This window comes from Antennarius striatus, chromosome 18 (genome assembly GCF_040054535.1).
Source record: "Antennarius striatus isolate MH-2024 chromosome 18, ASM4005453v1, whole genome shotgun sequence".
In the NCBI taxonomy this organism is placed as follows: domain Eukaryota; kingdom Metazoa; phylum Chordata; class Actinopteri; order Lophiiformes; family Antennariidae; genus Antennarius; species Antennarius striatus.
In genome coordinates this window covers 6095293-6122609 of record NC_090793.1, presented here as the reverse complement: position 1 = coordinate 6122609, position 27317 = coordinate 6095293, and the positions used below count along the sequence as shown (strand labels likewise).

Sequence of the window (27317 nt, the reverse complement as noted above, 5' to 3'; positions counted from 1 at the left end):
GAAACAGAAGGGAGGAAGAAGTTAAAGCTTAAGTTATGAGAAGGGGGGGCAGGGAGATGTTGAAACAGGAAAGAGAATAGCGGTAAAGAAAAACAAACTCTTGACTATTCATTGTACACTACATGGGGTGACATCCCACCACACAAAGACTCACTCATGATGGCCCATGCCCAGTTCAGGCAGATAAGGAAGCTTCTTGATTCTGATGATCGAATCGTACAATGATGGTTGGAGAGACTGAGCCACGGCATTGGCCAGGATCACAGCAATCATCACAGGCAGGATGTGGGAGATCTGACCGGTGAGCTCAAACACGATGACTGCAGTGGATACAGTGTGAGTGACCGCTCCAGACAACGCAGCTGCACCTGTGAGAAGGAAGTGCGTCAGAGGAAAATTCATTTAAATAGTATAACGCGAAAGGTACCATATTTGATGCATTCATTTTTGAGACCACAACATCAGAGGTCCCCAATCTTTTTTGCGCCACGGATCGGTTTCACCTAAGACAATATTTTCAAGGACCGGCATTCATTTGATCGATAATCGTTAATGATGTCAGGACAGCTGTAGTCTAATAATAAATAATCTGCAGTGGTTTTCTGTAAAATGCAGACATCAACAGACAATGAACTAATAATCAAAATGATCCAAATGAAATAATTGTAAGAATTATATTAAAAACTCGATTGAAGTGACTGCACTGATGAGGTTTATTTTGAAATATAGCGACTTACAATCAGTGCACTCAACATAGGAGAAATACTGATCATTCCCAATAAAAGGATGAAGAAGTCAATCAAATAATAATTACAATAATGACAATTAGTGGTTGAGGACCGCTGATCTAGGAGTAACGGGAGACAATGACACCCGAAGAGTGTTCTGGACGTTCGGTTTGGTTTTCTTTATGGTCACTGCAGAAAATCCCGCTTCACAAAGAAATGGAAGTAGGATTTTCGATACTTTTTGGGTGATTTCAGGATAATCTGCCTTGACATTAATCCAGAACACTGGCGCGGGTGTGGGTGCTTAATTTAGGGGTAGTGGCTGGTAACCTGTCACGTGACCGAGACCTGTCTAGCGGGACAGACATGCATTTGTCTGTGCGTCATTCCGCACAGACGTCACTTTTCAAATAAAACATCTTTCAGACTCCTAAATAAATGAAACGGATGTAAATTATTTTTTCTTTCTGTGCGGCCCGGAACCAAATAACCCACGGGGTTGGGGACCACTGCTCTACATGATCAATGTGACAACTTAATTCCCAAAAACCTAATATACAGTCAGATACTGTATATGCAGTGCAAAGATAATCCACCGGAGGGTAAAATGCATCCACCAGGGGATCATTAATTTTCTGTCAATCAGTAACCCACAGTGGGTTCTGTGTTTGGAAGTTATTTTCTGGTTATGAAAATATTAAAAGGTAATAAAACAGTCAAATTTTTAGTCATACCTCAACAGGGTCAACAGCAATGTTGTATTGTGTAATTATGCAACATAGTAAAAATACTGGAAATACAGAAATACTTTTCTGCAGGTGATGTTCATAATTGATTACATTTAACTGCATTTTGCCTCAATCATCAGCACATTTTCACATTCTATTAGCTGGAAGTAGCAAGAAAGTGGCAGCATCCTTACAACAGCAATCTTCTTAATCACACATAAAAGTGATCAAAATGTTTCAAGGAAGAAATAAAAAAGCTCACCTACAACAGCATAACCACCAGGAACTATGGGATACACGCTGCCATCAGCATGTATGCCATCAGGAAACATGGCTGCCATGATCTCTCCAACAAGTCTTCCAAAAGCTGCACCTGATGTCCACACACATGACCTACAAACTTATTTTAAGGATCTTAGCAGTGCTGGAGAAACTCAGAAAACCAAATAACTTTTTATTCACCAATGAGAAAAACTGGCATGAACGCCCCACATGGAACAGGCATGGTGGTGGCCACGGCAGACATCCAGAACTGAAACACAGAGTGCCGTGTGAGACTTGGTCAAACACAACAGTTTCCCATTAAATGTAAAAAGCCTACCTTCATGATGATGAAGAGGATGAGTGTGATGAAGACGTTGACATGTGGGTGTTTCCAGGCATGGTGGTGGCTGATGTAGTCAAACTCTTCTGCAAGGCCCTGGCGGCACCAGGTGCGATTGTCGAAGAGGGCAACCAAAGACTCGTGCTGTGTCAGCTGATATTTCAACAGAAGACAGCGTGACTCTTTCTTTTTAGCTCTACTTGGGTCAAACCTACAAAGACTGGTTGCATTTTAAGTGTTTATTTGTTAGTTTGTTTCTCAGTACCCTCACAATAACAACATTTATACAGAGCAGGCAACAGTCGTTAAATGAGTATATTTTTAAACAGTGTATGAACTGTAAAGGTAGTGGGGAAAAATTGTCAGGTAAGATAATTTCACCAACTTCACAGAAAAAATCCACTAATTCTCAAACATTTCTAGGAAACGATTTTGACTTTACTGACAACAGTGTGATTCCTCGGAAAACCTATTTTGTCAAATTTGGACACAATCATCAGTAAGGGCACTAGAGACATTGAGTGTTCTGGGTCCTTTGGCAAACCAGCTGGGGCTCAGGCCATGATTTATGTCCAGGTAGTGTGCTATGACGAACAGCTTCTAAGCTCCAACTAATTAATTGTTATATTATGAAAAACAAGTATTATGAAAAACAAGTTTTTTTTCAGGTCTCCACATATGCATAGTGGTCCCCCCTATCCCGACCAAATCCTAGAATCTGGAAAACAAACTCTTCCTGCATCAATAGATATTTGGAATCTTTTGGATTAATGGCTGGACAGAATCAAAAACGATCAGATTCATAAATCCCCGAACCTTACGTAATCTCCGTGGTGATTGATAGAGTAAATTGACCTATCCTGAGTCATATTTGATTGTCCACCTGGATATGGGCGTGGTCATACCCGAGGGGAAGTTCGTTCAGGCTGCGGTAGCGGTGTATAGTAGTGTCCTAGCTCAGAGCTACACACAGAGTTCCCCACAAGCTGTTGAAGTCAGCTAGCATTTAGCTAACTAGTTAGCTCCGCTTCAGTCATGTGTGTATGTGTCTGCTCAAGGCATATCCTCATCGTTATAGCGAACACAGCTGCATATATCCACATCGCTCATGAACAAACAACCTCAGCCTTTATTTACAGCCTAACAGATATTCACTGTCACCAGTCAAGGGTGACATTAACCCAGCATGTGAAATAATCCAGGCAGAAATCATAAAGTGAAATTATCCCTCATTCCTTGCCTTGTGTGAGACAAAGGCTGGATACGTTCTACACACACACACACACACACAGATTCAGACAGAGAGTGAGAAAGACAGAGAAAGGGAGGGAGAACATTTTTATCTTATTTACCTTTTTTTATGAGTAAAATGCTGCATTGACGTAGGTTACTGGATGCAGATAAAGTAGGGATGGCGCCCAACAGCCAACAGTTCAATATACAGTACTCATCCGCTTTCTATTACCACTTACTGGTAACTGTTAGCTGCTTTCCGGTGGTAGCTTCGCTGCTCGGTGTTGCTATCTAGTGATCGCACATTGTCCGTGACGATTGTCGGGAAACAGCTTTATGGGACAAAACAGATTTTTGTCCCATTTGCAGACACTGTGTTTTTTTAAATTCTGCACGATGTGTACCGATGGTCTCTGTAGGATCAGCCCATGTGTTTACGTAATAAACAACGGAGTCATGTTTGGCTGAAAGCAGCTTCACGTTCAGCGCAGAGAAGAAAGAGAGACAAACACGAGAAAAATAAGAGCGAAATACGTAGTAACGAAGTTACTGAAAGACAAGCTTCAGATTGATGACCGCTCCGACACTGGATCAAAACAAAACGCCCGTGAACTCGTGGTGGGAGTTGTTGATAGAGGAGGCTCAGAGGGGGTGGGGGGTGGAGACAGGTACCTCAGAGCCATGCCTCTTTAAAACCAAGCTTTTCGGGGCAAAAGTGATTTTATCAATATTCAATGAAAGATATTGAGGACCACGGATCACTTTGGGACAAAACATTTCAAATACAGTGTAGTTGGACATCTGGCAGCTGAATGACATGAATTAAAAGAAGGGTAATAAGGGACCTCTCAATAATTCATCCAAGTTAGACCTGGCCCTCGTTCTGCCTGTTCCTTGAAGGCTGGTGAGATCAAGAATTAAATGAACCTGAAATGAGATATTTCCAAGAGTCCAGGTGGTGCCCAAAACAAATAATGCGACATGACTAATGTCATTCCATATCACATGACACAAAGTGAAATAAACTTTTAAAATTACAATCAATCATCCACCAACAGCCAGTGCATATTGTCAAACGGTCAGAGGAGCGAGAAAAGATTTCCTCACCTGTCCAGCCATGAATTGTCCAAAACCTGGGGGGAATGTGAGTGTTGAAACCAGCAAGGTGACGAGTGCAGGGTACACCAGCCGCCTGAAAGGAAGAGAGGGACTGCAAGGTCATTAATGGGTGTGCCTGTCTCACTGTATGCACATACTTGATTTCTGGCTGGTGAGAATGGAGGAGGTAGAAATGGCTGCCTGTGATGTGTGAGCCCAACCCAATTCAGGCAAGAACTTTCCCAACTCTACATGTACACTCACATAATACAATGTTAAACACAAGAAACATGAATAGGAGTGTGACCCATCTGTGGTATATGTACTATTTAATGGTCAAAAGGTTTTTTGCATTCATAGTTCATTCATTCATTTTCAACCGCTTCATCCGCTGTGGCAGGTCGCGGACATTCATAGTTATTTGCACTTAAAAAAAAATTCAGACTTATTTCTTTTATCAACCAATTCACATATGACCACCCCTATAAAAACAAATTAACTCTGAGGGGAAAAGGAAATCTGAATAAATGCCTATTCCCACACCTGGCAACACAATCAGGTGCCTAAGATACACCGCTGGCATGTTGGACGAATGACATGGGACGCACTGTTTGTGTAAAAACATAATTTCATCCCATTGTGTCCCTTTGAAAAATATATGTTGTTGGTGCTATTCTTTTCTGATAATCAAATTAAGATAATCATTAAAAATTAAATTAAAAATTAATGGGTTGTAATTTTCATATAAGCTTTCACTTATTGCCAAAGCAAACAAGTGGTGTGTTTTAAAATGCATTAAATATGAAGCTCAGTCAGATAGTTTAGTTTAGAACAAAGACTGGAAACCACCCGGCTCTGTCAAAATGTGTGAAATCCATTTATCATCACCCCAAGATCCATAATTAACATGTTATGTGCAACAATGACAAGCTGTGATCCAAAGGGGACTAAAGTACAATTGGTTGTTTTTACACTACACACACTCTGGACAAATTGGTCACACAACATATCATGTGTTAATTAGTGAGCTTCAGTTGCCAAGAGGCTGATTTTATATTCAAAAAGGGATAAGCTAATTGTTTTCACAAATGCACTGTCTACATACTGTATATGCTGAGGTACTGTTTTCTTGCAACAGACTCACATTTAACCTACAGTCTGGTGATGTTGAGTCAATGATGTGTCATCATGTTTCATAATGAAACATCACGTGCCAGACACTCACTTTCTCAGCAGCAGCTTGTTGATAGTCTTCTGTTTTCTCATGCATTCCACAATCAGCCGATTTAGGTAGACAAACAGAGCGCCACCAAAACCACAGGCAATTCTACAAACAAAAATACACCTGTAAGATTGGGTTAAACAGAAGGGCCTCCTGGGATGAAAGAAAACCAGCTTCACAGATAAGGAAGTACTCTGAAATACACTGAGGCACTGAAACAATCAATTTAAAACACAGATTTCTGGATATTCTAATGGTAATCTCCACAGTAGAAACTAAAAAAAATCCTACCCTCTTTGTCTTACACAACACCACTTTTTGATTGCAAATGTGACTTGGTGAGGACTACAGAGTTACCCACTCACCCAAGAATGGCGAATGCTGGTAGCTCCTGAAGGTCAAATGGAAAATCCAGACGGAAACGGGTCTTGAACAGAGCAGTGATGGTTTCTTGAGAAAAGGAGGAATTTTCACGCCACTTAGACTGTACAGTTACATCCATCATAGTCAAGGTAAAGTCATAAACACACAATGAGACAAAGTAAAACCTTTTACCTTCCTCCTGGTTCCACACCGCCAACACTCTGAATATGAAGGCACTGAAGGTAGCAGCGAAGAAGCCCCTCCAATAGTTCCTCACTGCGAAAAATGTTGAAGTGACCTCGATGCTAAACAGAACCCCTGCCCCACACAAACAAACACACTTATGTCTCACATATTGGAGAAATGGTTTAAGTATCATTCAAATAAAGATGTCATTATAAATTCAGCACAAGAGTTGTTTGTAATAACCACATAAAACAATACAAGCTTAAATAGATCAATATGTAAATATTACTATAAGTTTTTTCACAGATTTTACTGACTACTGCAGTCTCAAAATGATCTAAACCTAAATGACAAGTATCTCCGGTACTTTATAGACATCCTTTCATTACCATAATATCCAACAAATATGATGCATCACCAGACATAAGATCCTTGCAGCATTCCTCATTGGTAAAGACCAATGAGGAATGGGCCTGAACTTTCCTAAGTTTACTTACTGCAACTGTCTTCTCCTAATCTTACCAGTGATTTTCTGTCAGCTGTATGTCAAACAACTGTGACGGCTACACTATAATGATTTGGGACTTTCTCAGAAACCAAGCTTTGGTGGTCACTAAAATCTACTTGGGTTCATTTTCCATTTGGAATAATGGTGCCCAAACTTCAGCTTCCTCACAAACGCACGTTTCTTCTAAAATTTCTTGATCCATCCACCTCTCCATTTTCTTGTACATGAGATGATCGGAATCATCTCATCTACACCTGCTCATCTGTCTTGCTGATCGAGGGTCTGCTGGAGCCTATCCCAGCTGGCTACTGGCAAAAAAGCGGGCATACACCCTGGATAAGTCACCAGCTCATGGTGGGGACACACAAAAGACAAGCAATCCCTCATGCCTTGCCTGAAATAAATGAATAACTAACACCTACAGACGATTTGGTGTGACCAATTCACTCAAGTTGCATGTTTTTGGAGGTGGGAGAAAGCTGGAGAACCCAGAGTGAACCCATACAGACATGGGAAGAACATACAATCTCCACACAGAAAGGAATTGTCCTGAACTGCACCACCACACTGTCGGGATTTGTTGAAACATCAAAAAAACAGAGCTCTTGTGCTTTGGATCAGCAGTAGTAAATGGCTTGAAGTACGTTCGTGGAATCCTGATGTAATTCTATGGCTATTTAGGGGTTGAATCATGTTGAGATTGCAGCAGCCATTACAAATGGAGTTTGTGTTGAATGTAGAAAAAAAATCAGTTGTACCAATCTATTGAAACTGTTCTTTTGGTTATTGAAGTTGAAAAAATATATTTTGCCAATAAACCTAATGTACAATGAGGCTAATGCTTTGCTTCCAAATGTTACTCCCAGATTTAGAAACTGCCACCTTTATCATGCCTTTATCATTATCCTTTTTTAATTAATGTCATTCAGCTGCCAGATGTCCAAATACACTGTATTTGAAATGTCTTGCCCCAGAGTGATCCATGGTCCTCAATAACTTTGATTGAATATTGATATTGATAAATCCTCTCTAAAGGTCTGTTTTAATGGGGTGTAGCTCTCAGCTCCCTATCTTTACCCCTACCCCCTCTGAGCCTTTTTCATGATATAAAGGTTGATTTTTCGGTGCTAAGCGTGGACCTGCTTCCTCATGTTCCTCAGTCCTAGCTGAACAAAGACTGATGGCTCATTGTGTAAACATGGTGAGACCGGCCAGTGAGATAATTACAGGTACATCCATCTTCAAAGTGATGTATTGTGATAGTTAAACCTGGTTTTTCCGAAAATCGTCACGGAAAATGACACTTCGTGGATAACACGGGAGCTCAGCTAACGCAAACTAACGAAAACGGGGGATTTTACCGGTAAGACCAAGTTTTTCTCTTGTATTCTCATGTGTGTGGATACATGCAGCTCTCCCATCACTTTGAAAAACTAAAGCTGCTTTCATTCACAAAAAAACAGAATTGTTCTGCGTTAGTAATTAAAGTGCAACTGGTTATGTGTTCACTGTGATGCCGGGGATAGCCTCGGGCAGACACACACACACACACTCTCACACACATGTGACTGCTATCTTGTTAGCCAAATGCTAGCTGAATCACAAACCACACATCGCTACGAAGCCTGATCACAAACCACACACACACACACACACACACACACACACACACGACTGAAGTGGACCTAACTAGTCAGCCAAATGCTGACTGAGTTCAACAGTTTGCGAGGAACTTTCAGTGTGTAGCTCTGAGGTAGGACATTACCACACAATGCTACTGTAGCCTGAATGAACTCCCCCCTCAGGGATTGCCACGCCCTTGGGCATGTCAACTAATCAATATCATCAATAACTCTGTCCAATCACAGAGCGCCATTTGTGATGTAACAAATGGCCTTTCTAGCAAAATCCGATCGTCTTGATTCGGTCCGGGCCATGAATTCCTAAAGCTCCAAATATCTATTGATGCAGGAAGTGTTTACCAGATTCTAGAAGTTGGTTGGGTTAGGGAGGACCACCATCTATAGAGAGCTGAAAAAGTGTGATTTTCATAATAGGATTGTTGTGTGTGTGTGTGGGGGGGGTAAGCTGATTCTCTGCTAGTTCATTATTGGCGAACTAGTGTCACATTGTTGTAATAACTACAATTACACTAGTATTTGTTCATATTTGACAAATAATCGCAATTGAAATATAAAATGTGGATGATTTCAATTCATCTTCACTCCTGCAGCACAGAGGATCCATATAATTCAACACAAGTACTGAGATAAGTTTCTCCAAATCAGTGTCTGGCCAGTGTGAAATATGGCTGCAGTCTCCTCTTCTCTTTCTGAGGTACAGTTTTGAATAATGGTAAGCGAATGAATAATAAGGTGACCTTTTGGATATGTCAACCTCCTCATTTTATTCTAGACCAATGCAAAATCATTAATACCAAGGAGGATATGTTTTCGCCTGTTTCCTTTGTTGCAGGTTTGTCAGCAGGATTACACAAAAACTAGGGAATAGTGACATAAAATTTGGTGGGAGAATGTATCTATGGTTTAAAACAGATTTGAGTAAAGGGGCAGATCTGGCATTTTCTGTCCAGCAACAATTGTATTAAAGTGAAATAAAAATCTAATGGACACTGTTTTGGCATGAGACCCATCCTCTCAGAAACGTTTTATTAGCACCAGTAAAATATCTATTGCATCATTGATGATGTGAACAAAGTTAATATTAATTGGTTGAACAGATGCAGCATGCTGCTTGGATTCAATGTCTGATAAATGGTGATAAATGATAACCTTAATTAGATATCATTCAATCGAAGGTATCCATGTTGACTCACCTCCAATAGGGGCAGCGAAGCAGCAGCCCACGCCTACTGCACAAGCAGCCGACAGCATCTCAGTGTTCCTAAGTTCATTCTGGCCAACAGGAATCAAATATACAGACACACACAGAGCCATGCATTCAAGCCACAAACACACAATATGCAACAAATGCATTTGTAATACAAAAAAAGTCATTAACTGTAACAAATGCAATGGTTCATGGTAAATTTGTTGCTGTACCTTTCCACAGATGATATATATAAGCAGAGGGATGCAAGAGGCCATGATTGGAAATTCATTGAGAGTTGAAATCATGGAATGAGATGTTTGTATTGAAGCAAAGGCAGCACAGATCAATACCTCGCTGTGATGGTTCAATGAGCAGAATCAAACAGTGCAGAGGGAATGGAAAGTTATCAATCTATCTGTGTCTGAAATGGACAGCATGGATTATTAATGCTGATGGAAGTGGAAATAAAGAAACTCTGACTTGTGCATTCGTACCTTGCTTCCCTCAAAAGGCTCTTCCTTTAGCAGTGAAAGTAGAGGGGGAAAATACAGAAATATGTATGAGTGCAGTTGTGTCAGTGTAGAGTTTACCTTTTATTCCTGGGAAACATCCAGCCTAATATTGGAACCACACAAAATCAAACAGACGGAGGATGAACTAAGCAAACAGTCTTGATTGCGCAATGACAGGAATCAACATTTTCCCATATTAGGTTTGACAGCTGCACAGCTGACCCCTGGACAATTTCGGCTTAACTGTGCAAATACAGTCAGGATGTGCATCACTGCCATCTATTTTCCTTCATATTGATGCAAGTGCTGCTGGTACATGGACAAGCATGCTGTCCATAATGATGCCAAGGGTGTGGCCTCATGAGTAGAGGTGAGAGTGCATCCTACGGAATGGCAGCAAGTCAAGGAATATCACCAGTTTGTCACATAAACACATTTTCAGCAAATAATGGTGACAGAAAAACATGACAACACACACAATATAACCTGTAACTATCCATATTGATGTATTTATTAATGGCCCAACACAAAGAGGTGTCATGTTGAGACACATCAGTCATAAACATTTAATTTCATAAAGGTCAAAATATGAATCTTTAGATCTATTTAGGATCCTACACAACATACACACACAAAGAAAGTAAAAATGATGCCTACCCACGTCCCTAAAACAGTAAATACAATCAGATATAGAACTTTGAACGTATGCATGACAGCGGACAATGTTCCTTTATAAATCACAATCCATCTGGATATGTGGCTCAGCCTCATCCTGACTTCCACATACCCACGTTCAATCACAGTAAATACATCATGACTGCTGATAGATCTTCCGTAATAATGGTTCTTTGCAGTAACTCATGCCAATAACAGCAATTTATCTATTAATTTTAATTTTGTTGCAGTGAAGTTGGCCTTCAATGTGATCAGGACTCATCAGGGTGTTTTTACTACCATGATAATTCATATCTACATGTGCAAGTGGTGAAGATGCATCAGGTAAGGTGACTGGAAAGTGAAAATCTTCTATACTCCTGAAAGGGAGAATGTGAGGGTGACACAGTCCTGATGACACACTTGAGAAATCGTGATCTCAAACTGAAAGGTATTTATGGAATAGTTATGGCTCACAAGTGCAAAGACGTAAAATTGATGGCCCGAATGTTTACGATGACGTGGATCTTGTTCATCACTCTCTAATGTGAAATCAAGTGTGTGACAGACATCACCGTATAATCTACTGTCAATGCACTGCCTAAACTTCTGCATCGGGGATTTCAATGGCTCCAAAATGTTCATATGCATAGCAAACATCAATTGTATCTTTATTGATCCAAACATACTATATGTCTGGTAAATTCATCTTGTTGGCCCTTTTTTGTGTACATGCAACATTTATGAATGAGACCAAAGATGTATCAAAATATGGCACCCTGAGGTGAATTCATTGTTTAACACATAGACATAAGACATATCTTCGTTGTTTCGAATGAAATTAACAAGAGAAGTTACATCTTTTTAATGTCAACAAAGTAGATGTTATCCAAAAATTTTTCCAAATATTGAAGCAACAAAGCAGTGACAAATGGAAGCATGCAGTTCTGCATGTTACATCATTGGATGAAGTTACATTGAAATAATTAAGAAGGGTTCGGAGGTATTTTTTATGAAGGTTTTCAAGGGTATAAGTGTGAATGTTTACAGCAGTATGTCTGGAAATCTGTATTCTTTTTAAAAATGTAATTACCATAAAAATTCCACCAAACAGAGCTGCCATGAATTTGCTGAGAAGTGCAGCGCACAGACTCGCGACATGAACAAAGGGTCCCTGAGAGAAAGAATGGACAGAGGTTAGGATCACTGCAGACAGAATATGACCGACAGCAAATGTGACCACTGAATGAGGCATGATGCACTCAGCTCAGGGGGAATCTTTCAGTATCTCTCTCAGTTTGGCCCTGATAGTTCAAGCTCCATAACTCCCAAATGATCTGAAGGCAAAATAAGTTCTACCTCCTTCCCCAGGGGCATCCCACTGCCCAGGGCACAGGTCAGACCAATGACTTTGGCCACAAACGTCTTAAAAGTCAGGTACTCCTTCAGGACCACTCCCCTAAGGATTGTTTTCATCTCAGGAATACCTGAACCTGGTAAAAGAAAAAGATGCCAGTACAGATGATGTAGTGGAAGGAACAGATGAGTCGAAACAGGCAATTACAGAAAGAGAGGGATGATGAGAATAAATGGAGGAAGAGTTAGGTGAAGGGGAAGCTTATTAATATTCATGCAGTTTTCTGTGTTGCATCAGAGGCATATCCTATGACCACTTTAAGACATACAACAAATGTCCTTGGAGGTGTTAGGTGCATTATGAAGCCAGTTACATTGGTTACGCACATAAATGTGATCATGAATAATAGATACGTATATATATTTGTGTATGAATTGTGTAAATGTGTGTCTTACCCACAGCCTGAGGTGCCAGTATCTGGGTGAATCCTGCTGAGAATGTGATGAGCACTACAGGGTAGCTGACCCATGCAATGTACTGTAGAAGCAGGTTACTGTCAAGTCCACCGTACATCCATTTCTGTGCTGCGCACACACAATCACACACACACATACACAGATTAATCTCACTAAAATGTAGTGGAAAACTAAACCTCTGAATAAGCAGTTGCTCCGACCTTCTCTTCTAAATTTTCCTCAAGCATTTTTCTTATTCTTACAGCTCTGTAATGGTCTATTCTTCCTCCTCATCAATCACTTTGCCCCCTTTACAATTTAGATTCAGGAAAAAAAATATGAAACATTTCATCCATGAGGGCAAGATTCACATGCAGAGCTGTATATGATCCACATCAAGGTAGCAATTTAAGATTTCATAAAAACAAACTGCAAAACACAATACAGGAAGAAAAGAAGCGCTTTTATGCCACAATACATGTCAATGTTCTTGACCCTTCCATGCTGGTTCTTCTGCGGTTTTCCTAGCACATATACTTACTGTTAAAAAACCCCCATCTGTTTCAACAATCCAATCAGTAATGATTTTTGATATGAAATGAAATCAACTTTATTCATCCCCTGTAGGAGAAATTACAGTATCTACCCACTCTAGTGTAAGTTATTTTTTGGTATTAATTCACATGCATATATATAAGTTGACAGGCTCCTGACAACACACACACACACACACACACACACACACACACACACACACACACACACACACACACACACACACACACACACACACACACACACACACACAGAGCCGCGGCACCAATGACAAACTTATGAAGGGGAGAGTGCCTTGCACAAGTGAACCTCGGCAATGCTTGGGAGGTGAACTGGCACCTCTCCACTGCCAGTTCACACTCTGAAATTTTCTTTGCCCAACGTGGGTCTTGAACAGGCCCCCCTCTGATCCCCAGCCCAAGACTTAGCAAACTGAGCTACTTCCGCCCCATATTATATTTGTACAGACCTTTTTAGAAATCTAGAAATTAGTGTCATCACTATTTCTACATTTACTGTTCTATTTTGTCGTTTCTTGATTTAATTTGTAATTCTCTGTTCTGTCAAGTGAATGTTTTCCTATTTGTCATTGTGATTTGCACCTCGGGGGACAACCATAGTCAACACTTTTAAAACAGAGCATAGCCAATATGTTGCACAACATAAGTCCTGTGGTCTCTCGTTCTGACAGCGTGTCTCCTACCTTCTTGACAGAAGGCTATGGCATAATCCATAACCCAGCTGACCAGAGCCATAAGCAGCCCCAGCAGAATGAGAAAGATCCAGTCCTCTCCCACCCGTGAGATCAGGAATCTCTGGCAGCGGGACGCACACACTGAGGAGAAAAAAGCATGGTTAACATCTCTGGCATTAATCTAGACAGTAATAAAAAGAATAGAATTGTTCATGTGAGGCTGAGAGAAGCTAATGTTGGTGAAGAAGGAATGACAAATACATGTATGGGCAGAAGAGGTCCAATGGAATACAGTAAAAACATGGAACATATATACACACACACACACACACACACACACATACACACACACACACACACACACACACACTTGTGGGACTATTATTTTGAACAAATCACTAGCAAGACAAATCCCTGTTTTCATTAAAATTTCAACTTCTACACTGCAAGTAAATTTCCAAAAGGTTTAGTAAAGAAAACTAACACACCCAACAAGAATGACGTGCATACTGCTGAATTCGTGAAACTGAGTCATTAACCAGGAGGGGTGTGCTAAAAAAATTGCAGTGCTGAGTTCAATTAGAGAGGTCATGGATTAAGTGAAAAAACAGGTGTTAAACAGGTGGTCCTTATTTAAGGATCAAGGCAACTAATGCTGGATAAGCTGGCAGTGCATTTGTCCTTGAAAGACAAAGTAAAATCAATGGGCTGTTAAAGAAGTGCAAAATACGATTGGCTCTTCAGCTAAAATTTCACATCCTGAGCACCCTTGACAGTGCTCAGGAGGTGAACTGGCACCTCTTAAGACTACCAGTTCACAGTCCATGTTTTTATTCCACGGGTCTTGAGCCAGCCACCCTCTGCTCCCCAGCCCAAGACCTATAGTGGACCGAGCTACTACCACCCCACTTGTTAATATATTTCGTTTGAAACTCGGAGATGATTTTTTGCATATTGACATATTAGGTTTTTTTATTTTATTTAAACTGTCCAGCAGCTTTATTGGATTTAGTAATAGTGGATACTGACATGTCCTCAAAAGACGTGAGTGAGCCTTGAAAAAATAATGAGATGCCGAAAGTGAACTGGTGTGGTGAACATGACTTTATGTCATCTACCCAAAAAACAACAGCAGTTAACAGAACCACTGGATTCTTTTCTTCTCTCTTGTCCGCAGACTTTACCAAAGCCTGGAATCCACTTCAGGATCTAGACCATTCATAGACGTGCCCGTCCCTGGAGAAGCAAAAAGTGTGCTACTAACACATTTACCAGATCTATATTCATAAAATTGCTACTGTCGTCATAAACTCCAAGGAGACAGAGACTCACAGATATGTGGATGATGCTAATGCTATTTATTACTATTTGTATTCACAATAAGACAAAAAATCAATAACGAGCTATTCCTCATAATAATGACCTCCATTATTGTGCACTGTGTGTAAGAAACTATTAAAAACACCCACACTACAACATTTTCAACATTAGTTATCTGTGATTTTATTTTGCAGAAATTGCATATATTCAGTGAACATTTTACTGAAATGGATCAATAAAATATAAGGACAGTAAACAAGAATGAGTCAATTTACCGAAGCCATTTTCAGGTATATCTTAAGCTACTTCATTAAGAGTACCACAGATGTAGTATTTGCTTTGAGGCTGTTGATAGAGAAGCACAGAGGGAGGCCAGAGGGAGGCCAGAGGGAGCTGCATTGTGTTTTTGTAGATCTGGAGAGAGCTTATGACAGGGTGCCCAGAGAGGAACTGTGGTATTGTATGAGGAAGTCTGGAGTGGCAGAGACATGTACTGTACAGTATGAAGACTGTAAGACAGTGGTGTAGGTGTGACAGAGGAGGTCAAGGTGGAGGTGGGACTGCATCAAGATTCAGCTCTGAGCCCCTTCTTGTTCGCTATGGTGATGGACAGGCTGACAGACGAAGTTAGACAGGAATCTCCATGGACTATGATGTTTGCAGACGACATTGTGATCTGTAATGAGAGCAGGATGGTGGAAGAGTGGTGGAGGAGAGGATAGAGAGGTGGAGGTTTGTCCTGGAAAGGAGAGGAATGAACTTTAGCCGCAGTAAGACAGAGTACATGTGTGTACATGAGAGGGACCCAAGTGGAAGAGTGAGGTTACAGGGAGAAGAGATCAAGAAGGTGGAGGATTTTAAGTATTAAGGGTCAACAGTCCAGAGCAATGGAGAGTGTGGAAAAGAAGTGAAGAAGCGTGTACAGGCAGGATGGGACGGGTGGAGAAAAGTGTCAGGTGTGATGTGTGATAGAAGAGTTTCAGCTAAAATGAAAGGAAAAGTGTACAAAACTGTGGTGAGACCAGCGATGTTTTTTGGTCTAGAGACAGTGTCACTGAGGAAAAGACAGGAGACAGAGCTGGAGGTAGCAGAGATGAAGATACTGAGGTTCTCTTTGGGAGTGACCAGGATGGATAGGATAGGATAGGATCAGGAATGAGTACATCAGAAGGACAGCACGTTAGGGGTCTTGGAGATAAAGTCAGAGAGGCCACACTGAGATGGTTTGGACATGTCCAGAGGAGAGATAGTGAATATATTGATAGAAGGATGCAGAGTTTTGAACTGCCAGGCAGGAGGCCTAGAGGAAGACCAAAGAGGAGGTTTATGGATGTAGTGAAAGAGGACATGAAGGTAGTTGGTGTGAGAGAAGAGGATGCAGAAAACAGGGTTAGATGGAGGCAACTGATTTGCTGTGGTGACCCCTGAAGGGAAAAGCCATATTAAGACACAAAAAGAGGGAAATGGAAATGCTAATAAGTGAAAAAGCTACAAGCAACAACAAACATAAAATAAGATAACCCTTAATGGTCCCACAGTGGGGAATTTTGTGAAAGATGATATGAGTTGGTTAATAATCAGCAGCAGTTCAAATAGGAAGTAAGTAAAGGAGGTAATACAGATAATTTAGACGGTTGTATCTGTATCTGTTCAACCGTCTAAATTATCTGTATCTCAATCTGTACTTGGAATGGGTGGGGCTTAAATCGCTACATCATTTTAAATCTGAAATTGATATGAATTGTTGCTTATATTATTATTTACTTTAAAACTATTTACAGAAAAAAATGTTTATGAACTCAGAACATGAAGTGCATTAATGAATACAACGCATGCAATAGGAAATTATGAACTGCAAAGTATGCATGAACAAGAATTGTCATACTCAACTGAAACGTCTATTTTCTTTTTAATTTTTTTTTTGTTTTTATGATCAAGCTGTATTGTTTTTCAATTATTTATTTATTTTTACCACCTGATGTTCTTACCATTTTTTTTCTGAGGAAGTTAAACAATGTTGATTAACACTACAACCCCCAAGGCAGTCATTTTGACTGCTTTCAAAATTTGCAATGTCATAACGTAAAAATGTATCTACCGACGGGAGCCTTAATTTTCTCAGTATATATTTGAATAAACTCACATGAAAACCTCACGGTGTCACATTTTAACTCCTCCACTACGTGTCAATCAAGCGCCCAACTAATCACGGCGCACCTGCCAGAAGGAATCCCGTGAACAATATGGTGTAAGGCATCGGGCAGCGAAGCTTTTTGTTGTGGTCATACCTTTCATCCACACGACAACCCAAATATCCGTGAGGAAAATGCTGGCCAAAGTGAATTTTTTTGCAAAGCCGTAACGGCTCCGTGTGTGTGGGAAAGGACAAATGCGAAGACAGAGGCAGCTTCGGCGTTACGGTAGATGCCGATTCCTGGTGAATAAAGCATCAGTGTTCCCCATACAAGAACGTGAGGTCTGTCAAAATCAAAGAATATACTGTAATCTGCTATGTTTGACAAAGCCAAAACGGCTCCGTAAGTGAGAGACATGGACAAATGTGAAGACCGGAGCTAACTCAGCTAGCAGCCTGAACATCCGGGTAGACACCTGTCAAAACTACACAAGAAAACAAACGTTTTCTTGTGTACAGTGTGGTTGCATTATATTTCAATGGACATTAAACAGAAAATAGAGTATTTTTTGTGGTGACAGCCGTTTATTTAATTCCAAGATGCTCTCAGGAGCATCGTGGAATTAACGGTTAATGTGTTCCAGGAATCACACGCCATTAACGAATTACGTGATACAGCGACAAACTATTTATCTTATTATTTACGTTAATTTAAACATTTATGAACCCTCCCCATGCTGCTATTAAACCACCTTCTATCTATATTACCTTTTTCACACTCTTATCAACTGTTTAAAGCACTTGTGTCTCTCTTCCTCTAGGCCTCCTGCCTGGCAGTTCAGAACTCAGCATTCCTTCTACTAGTATACTCATATCTCTCCTCTGGACATGTCCAAACCATCTCAGTCTGGCCTCTCTGACTTTATCTCCAAAACCTCTAACATGTGCTGTCCCTCTGATGTACTCATTCCTGATGCTATCCATCCTGGTCACTCCCAGAGAGAACCTCAGCATCTTCATCTCTGCTACCTCCAGCTCTCACACCTGACACTTTTCCCCGCCTGTTCCATCCTGCCTTTACACACTTCTTCACTTCTTTTCCACACTCTCCATTGCTCTGGACTGTTGACCCCATGTACTTAAAATCCTCCACCTTCTTGATCTCCTCTCCCTGTAACCTCACTCTTCCACTTGGGTCCCTCTCATTCACACACATGTACTCTGTCTTACTGCGGCTAACCTTCATTCCTCTCCTTTCTAGGACAAACCTCCACCTCTCTAGCTTCTCCTCGACCTGCTTTCACTACAGATCTCAATGTCATCTACAAACATCATACAAGTCATCATAAGCCCCTTGTTTGGACTTTGCTATCTCTATTTTCACCTTGTGCTGCATCTCTCTGTACTCCTGTCTAAGCTCCTCAGTCCTCTCAGTGTCCAACTTTTACTTAGCTAACCTCTTTCTCTGTATACACTCCTGTACCTCCTCATTCCACGTCTCCCTATCTACTTTCCTTTCAGATGACACACCAAGTACTCTCCTACCTGTCTCCCTGATCACATTCGCTGTAGTTTTCCAGTCATCTGGAAGCACCTCCTGGCCTCCCAGAGCCTGTCTTAACTCCTTCGTAAAAGTCATGCAACACTCTTCCTTTTTCAGCTTCCACCATTTTGTCGTCTGCTGTCTTTGTCCTCCTCATCTTCCTCATCACCAGAGTCATCCTACACACCACCATCCTATGCTGTTTGGCTACACTCTCGCCTACCACTACTTTGTAGTCACTGATCTTCTTCATATTACACCGTCTATACAAGATGTACTCCACCTGTGTTCTGCTATCTCCACTCTTATAGGTCACCCTATGTTTCTCCTCCTCTGGAAGAAAGTCTTCACTATAGGCGTTTCCATCCTTTTTGCAAAGTCAACCACCATTTGTCCTCTGCATTCCTCTCCTGGATGCCAAACCTGCCCATCGGCTCCTCATCAGCTCTGTTTCCTGCACCAACATGTCCATTGAAGTCTGCACCAATGACAACTCCCTCACTTCTAGGCATGCTCGACCAACAGTAGTCCAATTTCCACCGACACCCTGTAGGTCAAAAGCACCGATGGCAGTCATTGTTAACCTAAGCCTCAACCAATCTGGCACCAAAATAAATAAATCACATCCAACACCAAACATTTTTTCCACCTGTACTGGGCCTGCCTTAAATCACCTGAAAGCAAATAAGATGCAACTAGGAATAAAACTAACAATAGAGGAGATTTCTCACACATGTGATGTAGTATATAAATGTTAATCCTAGGGGTAACTGCTAGGTAGAGATCTGACTAATGTTAGCTTTAAAAGTGCAAAAAGAATCTGAGCCAAAATAGTCAGAGTGATGCGCGTTAATGGTTTTAGCTCTCCTTCACAGCTGCTTGCAAATCTTTTGGCAGCATGTGTAGGCCGAGTTGTTTAAAAGCTACAGTTTACTGATCTGAACCAATCTTAAAATATTCTCGCACTCCATCACTCTCAGAGATGATGGATTCCCTTGCAGAAACAAGCAAGGATGGTATTAAAACTCCCAAAAACATTCAAAGGTTGTCTTCCTTCTTCAGCGGTCAGCAGCAGGTACTGCCCAGCAAAAGGCAGATCTAAAAATACAAACATGTCGATCAGTGGGTCCACACCACACACACACACACACACACACACACACACACACACACACACACACACACACACACACACACACACACTCACGCATGTACACAGCCAGCCAGCCAGCCAGCCAGCCAGTGCACAGATCATGTCAGCTGGCTCCTGATCTGAGTGATTGTTTTAAATGGCTTCCATAACAGCCCGCTACATTGGGCTGATATAGTGTAGCTTTCACCTATGGATCAATCTATTGGGTTTTAACCTGATCAGTAGTCACAAGGGCAAAGTACTGGAGATGGATCTTGGAAGACAGCTACAACAGCTCACTGGTCTGAACACACGCGAAAACAAAGCCCTGCCTTCCTCTTAGTCCTCTTTTCCTTATCTAATGATTTTCAGACCTAAAATTGTTATTATATTAAACAATCAGCTCAGCCAAATCTGTTTGATTATAACTGCTGATACAAGTCTAGGGATTGGCTCTAGCTTTCTGTAATGTATACCGTGCACACAAGCAATATGTGTGGTGATATGAGTAACGTTTTATGTGCCAAAATGTTGTAGGCACAAATCTCTACCACATGTGTTTTCAGCCTACAAAAAAAATCTTCATGTACAAACATATATGCTATCTCTGGGGTGAAAAATGTTTACAGACTGGACTTACAAACCCCCAGGGACTGAGCAGATCTGGAGTGCCAGGGCAAGTTATTCCAGAGATGGAGGCCAGCTGCCCAAAAAGTTTTGTCACCTTTTAGCTTTTAAACCGGTCCTTGAGACAGAGTGCAACAGGTGATTGTCTGATCTCAGAGCTTGGACAAGTGCATGAATATGTATCTGTTAAATACCGACGTGCCAGCCCGTGTAGAGATAGTACTAAGCACTAAAAAAAAAAAATCTTAAAAACAACACAGTTGGCCAGTGGAGTTAGGCCAGTACTGGCGTGATTATGTTCCCACTGCCATGGATCCTGTTTGCTTAGCAACACTGAATGCACACCCAACAACCAGTGGAATACTTTAAAATTTAAGGAAAACACATAGTAATAAAAAATAAAATAAAATACTCAGTCATGTTCTGGAGAAATGAAAGGCATTTTTGTATTGAGCAGCTTAAAACTCCAACCAGAAAATTCTCACAAGTTCAAAGGAAACTACACAGGACAACTAAAATGCACCAATGCATTAAATTCTGACGGTTGGAATAACCATTTTCAGCTGTTTCAGTTTCAGCAGCAGCATTAACAGTGCAACAGTAGTTCATATACAGTGCGCCCTCATTCCTCGCAGCTAATGCGTTCCAGGAACCACACGTGATTAATAAATTCCACAATAGAGCGACAAACTATCTTACTATTTACGTAGGTTAAACGTTTATGAGCCCTCCACCTACTGATATTAAATCACCTTCTATCTGTATTACCTTTTCCCACACTCTTATCGACTGTTTAAAGCACTTTTGTGTCTCACGGAAGTCCGAGACGAGTTAGTCTCACATTATCACCATGCCTCCAAAAAAAGATGCAAAAGTTGGAGGAAATCCAAGTGAATAAAAAACAAAAGTCAACAAGAACCAAGGCAGAAACTGCAACGTCCTGCAACACCTCTGAATTCAAAATTTTACCCTGACCTACTTGCAGAGGTCAAACATCAAAGCTAGTGCTTTGATCTATGGTCTTACACTGGCCTTCTCCCTTGTCTTTCCATCTTATCCAGTTCATGAGAGTACTAAAGGTTAAAATTTGACCTTGACCTAGGTCTCTCAAGATCAAGGTCATCATCTTATTTTCATCTCCTTTGCCACCCGAGTAATGTGCTTTGTGTTTCACCTTTCTATCTGCAACATTTACGAAGATATTTGGTGGACTAATGGACGGACAAACAGATGAACAAACACTGACAATTACATCACCGCTTTGAAGCGGGATGTAACACATCACAAAGACACACACCAGTCAACCCTGTGCTAAGTGCATCAGTCTGAAGCGCAGACCTTCTCTGGTGCGTCTCTTACCTGTAGCCAACTGGTCATAAAATCATAAAATTATCTTCTCTTTCTCTCCCTCTCTCTCCCTCATACACACACATGCATGAATGCACGCACAGGGCAGCCAGCAGAAGGGGTTGTCTTTGTCTGACATTGAGACAGCCTTTGTTGGCGTGAGGTCATTGCTCAAATCGTTCATATTTTATGCCACTCACATCCTGCTCCCCTGTGTAAGGTGGCCACTTGACTGCTCTTAAAGAAATACATGCTTAAACATAACTTTCATACTTGCTCTGCACCCATACCAGCTCCACTTTTATTGGTGATGTAACGTTCCAATTTAAGGCTTTGAAGTGTGTGCCGAGTAGGGGAGTGGGCGTTCCTGCAAAGCGCATATTGAGGCTGGCTTCATCTAGGGATCTTATCTGGTTCCTGTGTGTACAAAAGTTAAAATTTGACCTTGACCTAGTTTTCTCAAGGTCATAGTCATCATCTCATTTATATCCCCTTTGCCGCCCGTGTAATGTGCTCTTCGTTTCATCTTTCAATCTGCAACGATTGTGAAGATATTTGGTGGACTAAGGGATGGACAGACGGATGAACAGACTAACAGACGAACGAACACACAAACGCTGACAATTACAATACATCACCACTTTGAAGCGGGATGTAATGAAAAGAAAGAGACATATATTACTGTGGCCTGTACAGAAGAAGATGCAGAAGAAGCCGAGTGAAAACCAGCAAAAATCTGAACATTTGTACCGCACCGTACGCAACTTTTCTCCATGGATGAGGCATGGCTAAAATGTCAGCACAAAAGACAAAAAGCAGCTGACAAAAAATGTGTGTGACAAAGGCTCTGTAAGCTTGGTGCAGTGTCCACAGGAGAATATATGAATTAAAGGCAAAGAATAAAATCAAAAGGGAACAAAACTTCCTTTTATTCTTTATTTTGCTGACAGTTTTATTCACAGGCTTTCTGCAAAATGCCACACACTTCAAACTCATGCCAACTGATATTTTAGCATCCAGTAGATGTCATACTAGAGCAAATGAAGCCTCAAGAAGCTTTGAACCACAGTGAACCAATTGGATGAAACTCTTCAATGCTAAATGGGCTTCATCTGCCCATCACTACTTTTTACTGAAGACTGCCTTGTTCTGACCTTCACATGTCAGATCACAGCATGAAGACATATTTAGGGGCGGCACTGGCTCAGCGGTAGAGCAGATATCTTTAAGACCGACCACCCATCCATTGGTGGCTCGAGTCAAGCTCCTGCCAGGACATCCTCCGGAGTGTAAGCTGACGGTAGGAGGTGTCAGCTCACCTTCCAGCCACTCCAGAGGCGCCCTTGAAAAAGGCGCCGTCCCCCCTACAAGCTGCTCAATTGGGGCGCATCCCAAAAGTCACTGCCCGTCACTCTGCCTCCCCATGTACTGTTTGATGTTGTGTGTTATGTGTACTAATTGCATGCTCACAGGCCCCTTGTGTGCTTTGGTTGTGTTTCAGGGGCCTGTAAAATGTAACTAACACGAATGTACACCACCTGAGTGAAAAAGTAATTTCCCCATCTGGGGATTAATAAAGTAGACTTTCTTCTTCTTTTTTTAGACCTTGATGAATGATCGTTACTTACATTGGCACTTTGCACAGGGGTCTTTTTCATACTCTAGCAGATCTGCAGCACGGTTACGAAGGCTGGCATTTCTCCGCAGCCCCCCACCATCTCGCACTCCTCCATCCCGTAGGCGGGCTGCTTCCTCCTTGGCATACACACCCAGTTCCTGGGTGTACCGCCCATACATCTAATTATGTGAGAGACAGAAAAAGACAGCTTTTACACAGGTGGTACAAAAAGGAAGCATTTATAGAAACGTGTGATGTGATGAAATTCAGTCAAAAAAAACCCCACTCATCTTTGACAGAACGGTTACATAATAGTTTTTTTCAGACAGGTGAGCAGAGAATGAGCTCCACCTGACAGCTTCCAGCTGATCAACTCTGCAGGGCTGCCACATAATCAACCCTTAATGATGGGAGGCAGAGCTCTGAGCAAACCAAACCTGCATAAAAGTTGTGTCTGAGGCTGATCTCCTTTTGTCTCCGTTTTGGCTGGCGTGTAGCTACTCATGGGGCATTTCAACCATCTGTTTGGCCTTGTGGTCATAGTTTTGGTTTATGATGTTACTGCCCAGCCTCACTGGATGTTGTCTGTGCAGAAACCCCAACCTCTCCACTCTGCTCAGCTGCTTCAGCCAAATGTTACTCCACCTGCAGCTCCTTCTGATAAATGCCAAGTGGAGCAGGGTGAGAAGATCCAGTGTGGAACTCGAGACATCACAGCTGACCAGTGTAACAACATAAACTGCTGCTTTGATGGGCAGCAGTGCTACTATGGGAAAGCAGGTATGCATGCTCCATATAATCGATTGTTATGCCTTGTGCAGATGCTCCGAGTGTAAATTATGAACTACTGTATCACAAACCGGTCTCTCCCCCAGTGACTGTGCAGTGTACCAGGGATGGCCAGTTTGTGGTGGTTGTGGCTCGGGATGCCACTGTACCCCACATAGATGTGGATTCGGTCAGCCTGCTGTCATCAAATGGCCCTTCCTGTGCTCCTGTTGACTTCACGACTGCTTATGCTATATTCCAGTTCCCTGTAACTGCCTGTGGTACAACTTTCAAGGTGGCTAATGCCTTTGACTTGCTTTTAAAGCTTAAACATGATTGACATCTGTGGCTATAAAATTATTTAATACAGCAAAATATTTAAAAAACAAAACAAGTTTAACTGGCTCAGGTTGACAAGATATTAAATTTAAACACTGCTCTTGTACTTCCAGGAGGAAGATGCTTATGTGGTGTATGAGAACCACTTGTCTTCTTCATATGAAGTGGGAATAGGACCTAGAGGGTCAATCACCAGAGACAGCCACTTTGAGTGAGTTCATGTAAAACTAATAAAAACTGATTGCACAAGATCTAACATTCCTAAAATTTAAAGTCCTATTCTCCAATAGGTTATTGTTCCAGTGTCACTATTCTAGCACAGCTGTGGAGGCCCTTGTCATGGAGGTAAATGCCATTCCTCCACCCATGCCTGTTGCTGCTGCAGGCCCCCTCAGAGTGGAGCTGAAAGTGGGCAATGGATATTGCCGCTCAAAGGGATGTGTGGAGGGTAAGCAGCAGACCAGTTCCAAAACGGCTAACGTATTATTGTGCATACTGAAACTGTGCTACTGCATACAGCGGAGGTGGCGTACAACTCCTTCTACACTCCAGACGACTACCCAATCACCAAAGTCCTGAGGGAACCAATTTATGTCCAGGTGAACATCCTGGAGCGGTCTGATCCAAATATCATCCTCAACCTGGAGCACTGCTGGGCAACTTCTACCCCCAGTCCTCAAAGCCTGCCACAGTGGGACCTACTGGTCAATGGGTAATTTTAAAGTTGGGCTGGTTCATGGCTCCACCAAGGCCAAAAAATCCTGTAGATGTCTGTCTAGCTCAAGAAATTCATCAAGCAGTTATTGTACCAAATATGGCTTTGTATTCTGATTGGTTCTAGGTGTCCCTACGATGATGACCGTTACTTGACCGCATTGGTCCCGGTTGATGGCTCTTCTGGACTTCAGTACCCAACACATCACAAACGCTTCATCATTAAAATGTTTGCTTTTGTGGACAAGAATACCTTTGCTATTCAGAGAGACATGGTATGCTTTTTAACATTTGCCTCCAAAGTAGTGGCTACAGATTCTGTGACTAAATGTGCATCTGTTCATATTTCAGGTGTTCATCCATTGTGCCACAGCAGTCTGTTATCCCAGCAGCACAGACTCTTGTGAACGTTCATGCCATCGGCAACGTGAGTAGCTTCTGACAAACAAAATATGACTGTATAACTGTCAAACAAATGCTACATCCCTGAGCATCATAAAAGCCAGCACTCCTGTTAGGGTTTTAAAGTTGAGTCTGCTAATTGTTACAGTAATCCCTTGCGTATTCACGCTTCAAGCACGGCTTCACTACATTGCAGATTTTTAGTACTCATGTGATGCATTCTATTGGCTGATGGCATCTGGAAGTGTATTCAAGAAACTTTAATACAAAAGGACTTTAAACAGTCTAATAGTGGGAAAAGGTGGTACAGATATAAGGTGATTTAACATCAGTATGGGGAGGCCCTATAAATGTTTAAATTACCATAAATTTTTGCTATATTGTGGAATTTCATTTTGCGTATGGTCATGGAACGCATTAACCGTGAGTAATGAGGGATTACTGTACTTATAAGTTGATGTTTGTGCTTGTTTTTTTAATGGCTTAAATGATTCACAAATGACTTTTTAATCATAAATGTGACTGACTTCAACTGTCTCCCTGCAGGAAGAGCTACAATGATGAAAAATTCCTCAAGTCAGAGGGCTCTAGTTTCAAGTGGAGAAGTGATCCTCCTCAATCTCAGGACTTGATCTGCCAACATTAAGTCAAATAAATGACTATCCATTGGCACGGACTTTTAAATAAAGCTTGTTGAAAGCTCATGCTCAGAATTCCACCTTGACTGAACTGTTTTTACCGTCACTTGCTCTGTTGGATAGATTATTGATCCAGGAGGAAATTCAGTACATCATCTGCTCACAATACGTATAACACACAAAAAGACATTGCATAATTACATAAATGTATGTTTACCAGCATAACACCGACAAAGACATTACAATGACAATTCACAAGCGCAAAAAGCAGAACAGAATTATAAACTGAGGGCCCACATAGTGGGCAAGGTATATCTAGTCACAAACTCGGCAGTCACAGATGACTTGAGGTGATGGAAAACACCAAGGGACCGTCTTGTTACACTATGCCACTATACCTCTTGATCAGTGGCAAAATTGTAAATTGACATCCTGACTTGTGCCATAATGTCTAGTTGAAGTACAATCTAAACTTCAGTGAAAGTGACATGATTCTCAACCATTTCATTTATGCTCTAGATTCTCATTGCAATACTGCCTGCTAATCTCCTCCAGGCTCTTTGCTCTCCCTGGATATCTCTAATACACTTTTCAACATCTGTTCCCCCATTGATCAGCTCACTACCTCCCCTTCTCTCAAATTCATCCTGTCTTGGAGGCTGACGTGGACAGACTCCATTCAGCTGGCATGAACAGGAGGTGCAAAGGGATGTGTGAGCAAAGAGGACAATGCTGTCAGGATGCTTTCCTCCATCAGCTTTGACCTTCAAGCCAATTGGAAGCGTTTGAGCAAAAATGCAAAGTAATTCGATAGCCTCATAAACTGCAGAGAATGCAGCAGCTTCTGAGGACATACATGTCAGTTCAGTGTAAACATGTTCAAGCAAATGAATCTTAATGAAAACATCAGTTTTCTATCTTTACTGTTAATCATTTCTAAACCAGATTCAGAATAACTGCAATTAATGGTAAAGATTTACAGTCTGTGACAAAGCATTCTTAAGAA

General features: G+C 41.4%; 2 protein-coding genes across 2 annotated transcripts in view; one reads left to right on the top strand and one right to left on the bottom strand.

The window, feature by feature from the left end:
• Positions 1 to 27317, bottom strand: part of LOC137612431 (chloride channel protein 2-like) — a 52378-nt gene that overhangs the window by 6592 nt on the left and 18469 nt on the right. The window contains exons 2-16 of the mRNA XM_068340957.1: positions 23461 to 23629; positions 13739 to 13870; positions 12481 to 12609; positions 12028 to 12161; positions 11762 to 11842; positions 9997 to 10020; positions 9507 to 9585; positions 6169 to 6294; positions 5979 to 6063; positions 5617 to 5718; positions 4401 to 4503; positions 2058 to 2213; positions 1919 to 1988; positions 1719 to 1829; positions 155 to 368 (exon numbers count right to left, since the gene is read on the bottom strand). Coding sequence (XP_068197058.1) covers positions 155 to 368; positions 1719 to 1829; positions 1919 to 1988; positions 2058 to 2213; positions 4401 to 4503; positions 5617 to 5718; positions 5979 to 6063; positions 6169 to 6294; positions 9507 to 9585; positions 9997 to 10020; positions 11762 to 11842; positions 12028 to 12161; positions 12481 to 12609; positions 13739 to 13870; positions 23461 to 23629 — 1715 coding nt within the window. The remainder of the gene's footprint in view (positions 1 to 154; positions 369 to 1718; positions 1830 to 1918; positions 1989 to 2057; positions 2214 to 4400; positions 4504 to 5616; positions 5719 to 5978; positions 6064 to 6168; positions 6295 to 9506; positions 9586 to 9996; positions 10021 to 11761; positions 11843 to 12027; positions 12162 to 12480; positions 12610 to 13738; positions 13871 to 23460; positions 23630 to 27317) is intronic.
• Positions 23954 to 26338, top strand: LOC137612430 (zona pellucida sperm-binding protein 4-like). Its single transcript, XM_068340956.1, has 8 exons — positions 23954 to 24230; positions 24326 to 24513; positions 24671 to 24768; positions 24848 to 25005; positions 25077 to 25248; positions 25399 to 25546; positions 25623 to 25698; positions 26220 to 26338. Exons 1-8 carry the CDS (start codon positions 23954 to 23956, stop codon positions 26303 to 26305), a joined length of 1203 nt encoding a protein of 400 aa, XP_068197057.1. The 3' UTR covers positions 26306 to 26338.